At 31.3% G+C, this 11190-nt stretch overlaps 1 protein-coding gene across 1 annotated transcript; it reads left to right on the top strand.

The window, feature by feature from the left end:
- The first annotated feature begins 1828 nt into the window (after positions 1–1828).
- Positions 1829–3367, top strand: LOC140452643 (uncharacterized). Its single transcript, XM_072546963.1, has one exon. The coding sequence runs from the start codon at positions 1829–1831 to the stop codon at positions 3365–3367; it is 1539 nt and encodes a 512-aa protein (XP_072403064.1).
- Positions 3368–11190: the final 7823 nt, after the last annotated feature.

Here is an 11190-nt window from a genome sequence, read left to right as displayed (position 1 = left end):
TTACATACCACCTAATTACAAACTTTCAGAAGAGGAACTGTATGATTTAATCCATCAACTCCCCACTCCTTATCTCCTTGTGGGTGATTTCAATGCACATAATATTATGTGGGGCTCTGATAAAACATTTGGAAGGGGAAAAGTCATTGAAAATGTATTAAATTGTTCTAGCACTTGTCTATTAAATACCGGATCAAGCACATACTGCAATATATCTTCTGGCACATTTTCAGCAATTGATTTGAGCTTTTCTGACCCAAAGTCATCATCTCTATTAAACTGGCATGTCCTCGACAGTCTCTTTGATAGCAACCACTTTCCAATTCTGATTTCAAATAGCGAGAATAAATCTAGCAATTATAATGTACCCAAATGGCGAATCGCCAATGCAGATTGGATTGGCTTCTGCTCGTATCTCGAAAAAAAACTTCCACTTCTATCTCTTTCTGATGACGTAGACGAATCTCTGAACCTTTTTATCCACTGCATTATCTCTGCAGCTGATTAACATATTGGCAAAACTTCTACAACCTATAGACGGAAGAAAGTACCATGGTGGAATAAGGACTGTGAATATGCAGTTCGTCAATGCAAAAAAGCATTAAACAGATATCGAAGAACTCGAAATAACGAAGATTTTGTGCAATTTAAAAAACTAAAGGCCAGAGCAAAATACGTGCTAAAAGAAAACAAGAAAATTTCATGGAGAGAATATACTTCATCACTAAAAACCAACACTCCTTCTGCGGAAGTATGGACGAAAATACGACAAATGCAGGGCCGTAAGACAAGTTTTGGTATTCAAAGTATAAGCTATGAAAACATCGTTATCAATGACACACAACGCATTGCCAATTTACTAGCTGATACGTTTGAACAAAAATCCAAAAGACAATACTCACCTAACATATCATCAGGCACATTAACCGAAAATGCCTCCACAATAAAAACTGTACAAGAAACCGATCCTATTAACACACCATTTACCTTAGAGGAACTAATGACGGCACTCGATTTGTGTAAAAACACAGCCTCTGGTCCAGATGACATTCCTTTCATATTCTTAAAGAAATTATCGACTCCGTGTATCATTGTTTTATTAAAATTTTACAACGGTATTTGGAACAGTTATAATTTTCCTAAGCTGTGGCGAGAATCATATATTATACCAATTAAAAAAGTTCATAACCAAACACAAAGCTTATCCAATTCATATAGGCCAATATCACTGACGTGCACCATGTGCAAATTAATGGAGAAAATGGTAAACAAAAGATTGGTCTGGTTTTTGGAAAAAAATAGAATTATTTCACCGGCACAATCCGGTTTTAGATCTCATCGCTCCACATCAGATAATTTGGTAATTTTACAGTCACATATTTCCGACTCTATGGCCTGTAAACAAGATTTATTAGCAGCCTTTTTTGATGTAGAAGGAGCCTTTGACACTGTTCAAAAATCTATAATACTCCAAAAACTTCAACAATGTGGACTTGGTGGAAACATATACTACTTTGTGCAGAATTTTTTAGATGATAGAACTTTTAAAGTTATTTTAAACGGAAAGCGGTCATCTACTCGTATTCAACATAATGGAGTACCACAAGGTTCTGTTATAAGCACAACTCTGTTTAGTTTGGCATTTAATGATGTAGGCAAAAGTATTCATCTTCCAGTTAAACACGCATTATACGCTGATGACCTTGTACTCTTTTACAGAGGAAAGAATACCGAAACAACCTGTCGACTAATGCAAACAGCCATTGATAATATAGAAAGATGGTCGAGGCATATTGGGCTTTCCTTCTCTTCTCAAAAAACTAAAATCATGAGATTTAGCAGAAAAACGACAAAAGATAATCCAATTTTGACATACAACGGAGTAGTACTAGATGTTATTGATCATCATAAAGTCTTAGGACTGACCTTCGACTCCAGACTTACTTGGAATACACACATACAGGAAACGAAAGTCAACTGCTTAAAAAATATTAATATCCTAAAAAGTTTAGCACATTTTCATTGGGGAGCCGACGAAGAGGTATTGCTTACAGTTTACAGATCCATTATTCGATCAAAAATAGACTATGGTAGTTTTGTCTATATGTCTGCCTCCAAGTCACATCTAAAAGCTCTTGACTCCGTACATAATACGGGTCTTAGGATCTGCTTAGGTGCTTTCAGATCTAGCCCAGCTCAAAGTATGTACTGTGAAGCTAACGAACCACCACTCTGGTTAAGGAGACAACATCTTCTTTTGTCATATGCAGCTAGCTTATCAGCCAATCCACAAAATCCAGTCTATCAACTAATTATACAACCAAATAATCTCACTCATCATTCTCAGAGCACTAGAGCTGCACAACCCCTCTCTTGCATACTAAATTCTATTCTCGATGGTTTTGATCTTTCTGAAACTTCACCCTTTCATATCTCTACACTTCCTCCGTGGCATAAGCAACTTCCGAATGTCAATACTTCCCTTTGCTCTTTCAATAAACATGATACTCCTAAAGCTATAATTAAACAATTGTTCCTAGACATACTTAATCGAAATCAGTTTCGTAAAGTTTTTTATACAGATGCCTCTAAAAATGATGTAGGGGTGGGTAGTGCTGTTGTTTCCTCTTTCAGCACTACAAAACTAATCAAACTTCCTGCCGTTTGTAGTGTATACACTGCAGAACTATATGGTATCGTCGAGGCTTTTCGTATGTTGGAACCAACTGACCGCAATGTAGCGATTTGCACTGACTCCTTATCATCAATACAAGTAATCAAAAACATGTTCTCAGATCATCCTCTGGTAAATTTAATACATGACATATATAATAAACTTACGGATCATGGAGTAATTGTCACTATTGTCTTTGTACCTTCACATGTAGGAGTTGTAGGAAATGAGGCTGCAGATGTAGCCGCAAAAGAAGCTTCTACTTTGGATATACCTATATCAAATATCCAGTTGCATAATGATATTAGGAAAATGTTTAAGAAGCGTATATATGACAAATGGCAAGCTAATTGGAATAAAACTCAGAGTCACTTACACGATATACAACCAGTTATACCTTCCTTAGAGCTACCACCTATGCCCAGAAGACACAAGGTTATTCTAAGAAGATTAAGACTTGGACACACTCGTCTTACACATGGCTTTCTAATGGCATCTACCGATCCACCTTCATGCAGCCATTGCAGCAGTCTCTTAACAGTCAGACATTTTCTTATAGAATGTCCGCATCTTTCTGCTAAAAGAAAACAACACCAGTTGGGAGATAATATTAAAGAAATGTTAAGTGAAACTCAGCAATTTGTAAACCTGTTTAAATATTTAAAAGACATTGAAGTGCTTAGTAAACTCTAAAGTTTAATAATTAAGTGTAACGGTTAAATTTGTAAAAAATAAGTACTGTATATTGTCAAATGTAAAATTGTATATACTTTATATTGTATTATACTGTCATCGTGTCAATGACCTCGTAGTCGAGACACGTTAATTAAAATAAAAAAAAAAAAAAAATTTCGAAAAAGATGTCATAAAATTCGTCAAAGAATATATTGTTCCAAGAACAAAATATCATTTATATTTTGAAAATTCTGTATACGAAAAGTTTAGCGTAGTTCTCCAAAAATTCTTCAAAAATTCCCAAATATCCTTCATTAACTGTTTAAAAAAACTTATCGATGTTTCCCTCGATGAAATAAAAGAAATAATTAAAAACTACCATGAAGGAAAACAAAACCATAGAGGATTGGATGAGACCGAGTCACGTATAAAAACTATATATATAATATGGGCCCAATCAAAGGGCTTCGATTCAAACCTATATAAATGAGTGCGAAATCTGTCAACTAACTAAATACGACAGAAAACCAATCAAACCATTTTATAATGTTACACCCACAGCAATCAAACCCTTCCAAACATTACATCTCGATACAATTACATTAAAAAATACTAAATTTCTAACGTTAATCGATTCATTTTCCAAATATGGCCAACTCTACAAATTAAACTCCGCCCAAGGAATAGAAGTTGTAAATGCCCTAATAAAGTACTTCTCTCATCATAATACACCCGACCAAATAATCTCGGAGAATGGTACCGAACTTAAAAATTCTCTTGTCCAAGAACTTCGTTCTATTCATAAAATCAAGATCCATTTTATATCTTCACAACACCCAAAATCTAATGGAATTGCCGAAAGATTTCATAGCACACTTATCGAACATATTAGATTATTTAATAACCGCGACGAATTTAAGGATGAACCAATAGAACAAAAAGTCAATTACGCCCTATTGGCTTATAATAGTAGTATACATTCAGTGACTAAAAAAAAACCTTACGAAATAATAAATGGACATTTAGAAAATACTTCTACATTCGACTTAGATCTTGAAAAGCAACTTAATAATAATTATAGAATAAACCATAAAGAAAAAATGAAGTTACTTTACTCAGAAATAAATAAAAGTATACAAGAAAATAAAGAAAAAATAATTGGAAAAGCAAACTTAAATCGTGAAGAATTACCTGAAATAATTCCCCCCAATATATTTGTACGTAACAAACAAATTAAAGGAAAAACAAAAAATAAATATCAAAAGGAAGAAATAAAAAATAACAATCGCGACAGAAAAACAGCCAAAATCATTACTCGACATAAAAATACAACTGACGACATACACCTATCTAATATTAAACGTCCTAAACGAAAACCTTATAATTTTATTGCAGATGCATCGCAGTCGGACATGCAGCGATCAACATAAAGGATATTAGCAACAATATGGGCATTCTACCCATTAATCTTGGACCTGCCAAATTACAAATAGCAAGTCATACTTTTATCCATTTTTATGATCTTAATCCATTATTAGACGAATACAATAATCTAAATATTCAGTACAGCCATCTTAAAATTAATATTTCGAACGATACCTTTTTTAGGTCAGAAACCGAAAATTTTATTAATTTAATTCAGTATGTTAAGAATAGTATAAATGATAAGTTAGATAATTTTAATATTCATTCTACTAGTATACGAAACAAAAGAGGGTTGATAAATGGTCTTGGATCGATAGCTAAAGCTATTACTGGTAACTTAGATTCACAGGACGGGGAACGTATAAATTCAATGTTAGAACATTTAAAGGAAAACCAAATTAATTTACAAAACCAACTTCAAATGCAATACTCCGTAAGCCACAAAATAATTAAAAATTTTAATCAAACTGTAGTCGACATTCAAAATAACGAATTAAATCTTAAGTCTAAAATACTAGAAATCAACGATATTATTAACTTTCAAGGATATCTTGAAAATGTCGTCTGTTTAAAAGATTTGTTCAATGAAATGCTAATTATGTTTAATTCAATACTACATGTTTTAGGAAACATCGAAAACTCCCTCACATTCTGTAAACTTAAAACCTTACACCCCAAGTAATAAAAAATCCCGAGACTTACTATTAGAAATGAGAAAAATCTCTTCCCATTACCAATCCCAACTTCCTTTTGAAGTCAAATATGAAAATATATTAAATTTTGAATCCCTATTAGAAGTTAACTGTAAAATAGACAAAAATAAAATAACCTATTTTCTTTCTATACCTATTGATTTTGAATTGGAATTTGAACTTTTTTATTTGTTACCTACTCCCACAGAACATGAATCAGAATTTTTAACAATAATACCAAACACAAAATTTTTGCTGAAATCTAAAAATATAATAAAACCTCTAAACGACATATATACTAAAGGTAAAATATTCCAATGCCCTGGTCACCTTCAAAACAATAAAAATTTTAAATGCGAAGAACAAATAATAACCAATGGAAATTCTTCTGAATGCCAATATATCAAAGTTGAAATTTAAAAAAATCGTATAGAAATCATCCCAGAAGTAAACCAATATTTAGCTATATTTCCTTGGCCAGAAAAATTAACTATAAATTGTCCACAAGAAACAGAGATTAAAACATTAACCGGAATATATCTTTCTAGAAAATTCGAATTCCAAATAACATTTAGAAATCAAGAATTGATCTTTTTAGAAAAAACATATGGACAACCTCTTATAATAAACAAACCAAAAATTCAATTTAATCCCACAAAAATTGTACCAATGAAAATTAACCTTAAGTCACTGGAACTTAAAGAAATGCATACCAATGGACCATTTCCTATTCTGACGATATATACAAAATTCCACATTCCAAGCGTATGGACTATTCTACTGTATATTGGTATTATCCTATCTTTATTATATTTTATTTACAAAAGAAAACAGCAGAGGAAAGCAGCAAGAACATCAAAACAAAAAGAAAACAAAATTCAACCTCCTGAAGGAGCTTCATTTTAAGATGAAAGGAGTTATAGTGAATAACCAGCAGTGTATGCAAATAGTTGTAGGACATTGCCCAAGCCGCGTCTACTGTTTCAACATATCTCCGGTTAGCTAGAATTATATTTTTATCATTTTGTGTTGTTAGGCATGTAAATATTAATTTTATAATCTAGTTTAGAATTTGTTCTCTTCAATGAAACTTGTTTTTGTAAAAATTGTTTAAATAAATCTTTTTAAAAATCGATATACCGAGTGTTCCAAAATTAGTTATATAATATAATGAATTTATAATAACTATGCGGGGTCTGGAATATAGTCGATATGCTAGACAGAGAGCCAGAGAGTGAAGAGACTACATCAGTAGAACGGACGATGGGAGGTCCCAAAAATTGCAAGTTATGAAAAAGCCAATGTATCGGGGCAACTTAAAAGTCATTCTAAACGGTGATACGAGAGCTTAAATTTGGAGTCTGAGGATTTAATTGCAATAATGGACAGGTCTTAAATTAAGGGAAAATAATCAAAATCGTAGAATTTGTTTTAAACAGTTTTTACTGTCAGACCACATAATTACCGATATCGCCAAAATATCTTCCCTATGAATAACAACAAAAAGCACTTAGAGAAAGTTAAGTGGGAAATGCTAAATAATAATGAAGAACTTGTTAAATTAATTATTTAATTACATATTGGAGATTTTACACTGGAAAAACAACTTGCAAGTTTAAAATTTGATTTAAACAGGTTAATTATATAGCAGTTTGCCTAAGAATGAACAGATGAGTGTTCTGAGAAATGACACCGGAGAAATTGTGCAAATGTGCAATAAAGTGCATCTTGTTTTAAGCAGTTTACTTATAAAAGTTTATATATATATATATATATCTATATTATATGAGAAAATATTAACTTTGAACTAGCTTAAGTTCGCCGACTTCAGATTTTATCATCCCATTCCCATAGTTTTATATAAATAATGTAAATATGTTCATAATCATATTTTTTTTTCTCTTGCGAAATCTATCAGGAATTGTCCGTTCTCATCTATTTCATTGTGTTTACTATATTTTCCTATTGCCGGTCTAAATACTTCTTACTTCCATATTTTGGCATTTGCGTCGCATAAAATATGTTTTATATCATATCTGGGTATATTTTCGATTGTTCTGTTTAATTTACTGTAGAAAAATTATTTGGCAGTATTAACTTTTTCTTCTGAAGGCGCGTGAATATTTATGAGGGTGATTTTTTGGTATTTTCCCTTAAACCTGATACTACACATGCGGTCTCATACTGATTTAAACTCAAACTATTGCTTCTTTTAGCTCTTTTTTATCACAAAACCTGTGTCTAACGTTCGATTCTTTCCGCCGCTGTTAAAAATACTGTACCTTCTATTTCTAATATATAAGCTGTTGTTTCCCATCTGTTTTGTCTCCTGTAAAGCTACTATGTATGTCAAAATGAAACTTTTCGATTTCTCTCGCTAAATGTTTAAATAATTTAAGTATTCTCCATATGTGCCTCTTACATTCCATTTTCCTAAAACTAAGTGTTTGTTTCGACATGTTTTCTTGTGTTTTGGTCCGGTTTTTATTTTTTTCCTTTTTTCCTTTTTTTGTATTATCGTTAAAATTGTTATGTGCTTGTTTCGTCAACGTTATTTCAGTAGTACATTTAGTTGCTAGTTTTTTGATGATTTTTTAACTATTGCGCCTTCTTTGTCATTCCACTTCCATTCGCTGTTATTTACCCATATTATTTTTACTCCAATCTTGACTTCATTTCCTTTAATTCTTTCTTCTTGAGCTATGTTTCTAATTGTTTTCTGTATTTCTCGTTCTTTTATTTTTGTATCTTTGTTGATACATACTTTTTACTCTTTAATTTCTTTTAACTTGTGCTTTTTTTCCATTATTTTTCTTTTCTCTTTTTGGTTTTCTAATTTAATTAGGCATGTTTTTTCGCCTAACCTGTAAGCATTCCTTATTTTAACCTCTACCCCTATATGTTGTTTGATGAAATTGTTGATTTTTCTTTTTAACCCTGTTTGCTTATATGTGTCTATCCTAAGGCCGTTTATAACTATGTTATAATAAATTAATAATAAATAATATAAATATAATAATAAATTTTATTCGTCGGTGTTTTTGTTCCATGTTTTTTGTTATTTCTTTGAGTTCTTCATTGATCTCTATATTTTCTTGTTTTAGTTCTGCATTTTCTTTTCTCAGCTCTTTGTTTTCCATAATAAGCTTTTCTATTGTTTACTTGCTTTCTTTTTGATTTATTTTTATTTCCTTAATGGCATCGGTAAGATGGCTCATCATTATTAGTAATTGATCAATTTTTGTTTCCTCATTTTTTTTCTCTGGAGTTTTTGTTGGTGTTCTCGAGAACTTCTTACTCTTTCTGAAAATGTTATCTTCTTCCTCGCTGACTTTATATATGTCCTTCCTTTTTGATCCTCCTTCTGAAAGTGTGTCATCCCAGTCTAAATATTTCAGATATTTTTCCATTTTCCGGCGCCAAACACTGTCTTCCACCTCAACAGTTTAGAGAAGACAGCGTTTACCGTATTTATTTTATGTTTATTAGCCGTTGTTATTTTTCTATGTCTACCCCGAAAGTCTACTCACAACGATAACGTCGCAATTTCAAAGGTCAGAGTTTCGTTTCTATGCTTTGATGTTAATTAGGCTTATCAATTATAGCGATCTTACTTTTTATAGGCCTTGTTGTTTTCGGATGTTATTTCATTGATTTTAAAGTTTTTTCTTAGCACTTTCCTTCACTTAATATCTTATATTGTTCACTGGATATTTTCAATAATTTATTTCCCGTTACAACTATCAGAAATTGAGTTTATTGCAGACGACAAATAAAATACTTGTTTACGTTTTGGTTACCGTGTTGCCAGTACCTGTTATATATATATATATATATATATATATATATATATATATATATATATATATATATATATATATATATATATATATATATATTGTTGTGATCTGCTTTATGATGTCTTATTATTGATTAAGACTAATTTAATTAATCCAATTATTTAATTAATTGGTTCACTAATTTATGCAGAGTCATACAATTCAATTACTATTAAAAATTCTCAGGGTGCCTTTTTAATTTTACATTAATCAGTTTACTTTATATATCTCTTCTAGTGGGTTCAGTATCTTCTAGTTGCTCATAATCGGGATAAAACAGGAAACGGAACTAACATTAAAACAACATAAATATGCACACAAATTATTATTTATTTCAATAAGCAATACGGTGAATGTTAATAAATAACTTTTTGTGGGCAATTATCTTTCCCAACAAACTCCTATACTCTAAATTTAATTTTAATTAACAAACTATCTATTGATCTGCTTTATAATAATATCTACTAAAAAATTTACCATATAAAAAATATAATTTATTCACAAAAAAATAACTCTTTAAAACTTGGAATCTTAGTTCGTATGCTTATATTTGATTTTATCTTTAGAATGTCTTAAAGTTTTCTTTCATTCAAATTATTTGACTGACCTTTATTTTTTTACACCAATGATGTCTCCTCTCGATTAAACCACAGTTCCTTCCTTGATTGATTATGTCCGGCTACCATCAAATCTTTCCAGTTCTCAGCATCGCTCCAAAACCGCATACCAGCAAACTACTCCTCCGAAAACACAAGCCCAAGCCTCTTTTGACCGGTACTCTTTATTCACAAATTCTCCTTTCTTTCTCAATTAGATCTCGTGGACTATGCAGACTCAAAAGAGGTATTAATCTTCTCGTTTTTGATCTGCTCTCCGCTTCCACCTTTTTCACTAACAAACGAAAAAACACTCCTACTCCGATTGACTACACGAAAAAACACGTCTTCTCTTCTGGTCTGTCGGTAACATAATAATCTTTTCAATCTCCCCAGACAACCTTCTCAAACTCTCTCATCCCCCCTCATTCCTTTTTAACCAATCATAAGCATTCATCTTTCCCACTAATTTTCGATTCAGAAAATTTCCAACATAATATTTGAAACAAATAAACTAATTTCACTCAAATTACTTTTCAGAAACCATTAACAATTTTGCCTTTTTCAACCGAAATAAGCTTCCAAATTCATGTTATCTCATATCTAAATCTAATTCTTATTTACTTTCGAAAAATGTCCACCGCAAAATACAATTACAAAGTTTATTCCTTAAATATATAATTACACGAATTCCATTGTCCTTTCACTATTCACTTAGTCCTTCAAGGAAAAACTAGTCCGTCACGGAAACAATGTCTTTTCTTTTTTTAACGATTACAAATAAGTACAGGGTTGTATTTTAACTTATATGCCCGCTGTATATTAAAATAATAAAAAAAAACTCTTTATTCTATTTTTGATCGATAAACTGATCCATAACAATATATATATATATATATATATATATATATATATATATATATATATATATATATATATATATATATGCACAACTGCAGTCAGTCATCAAAACCCTGACTATAAGATCAGAAAGATTAACAGATGAAGAACACAGGAACAAAGAAATGAAAACGGTCAAAACAGCATTAAGAAAAAACGGCTTCACCACGTACACAATTGAAAAGGCACAAGGAGGAAAAAGCAAAGAATCAACAGAAGAAAAAGAAAAACCTATTGCTAAGACGATTTTACCGTACGTGAAGGGCACTACGGAAAAAATCAGTAGAGTCCTAAGAAAACATAAAATAGAGACAATATTCAACACGGATAAGAAAATTGCTAATATGCTTAACTCCGCAAAAACCAAAATCCCACTAGAAAACCAAGGA

Source organism: Diabrotica undecimpunctata, chromosome 11, assembly GCF_040954645.1.
Source record: "Diabrotica undecimpunctata isolate CICGRU chromosome 11, icDiaUnde3, whole genome shotgun sequence".
NCBI lineage: Eukaryota > Metazoa > Arthropoda > Insecta > Coleoptera > Chrysomelidae > Diabrotica > Diabrotica undecimpunctata.
The sequence above is the reverse complement of the archived record's forward strand: the minus strand, read 5'-3'. Positions and strand labels throughout refer to the sequence as shown.

Coding starts and splice junctions, on each gene's coding strand:
- LOC140452643 (XM_072546963.1), top strand. CDS start 1,829: ATGAGATTTAGCAGAAAAACGACAAAAGATAATCCAATTTTGACATAC.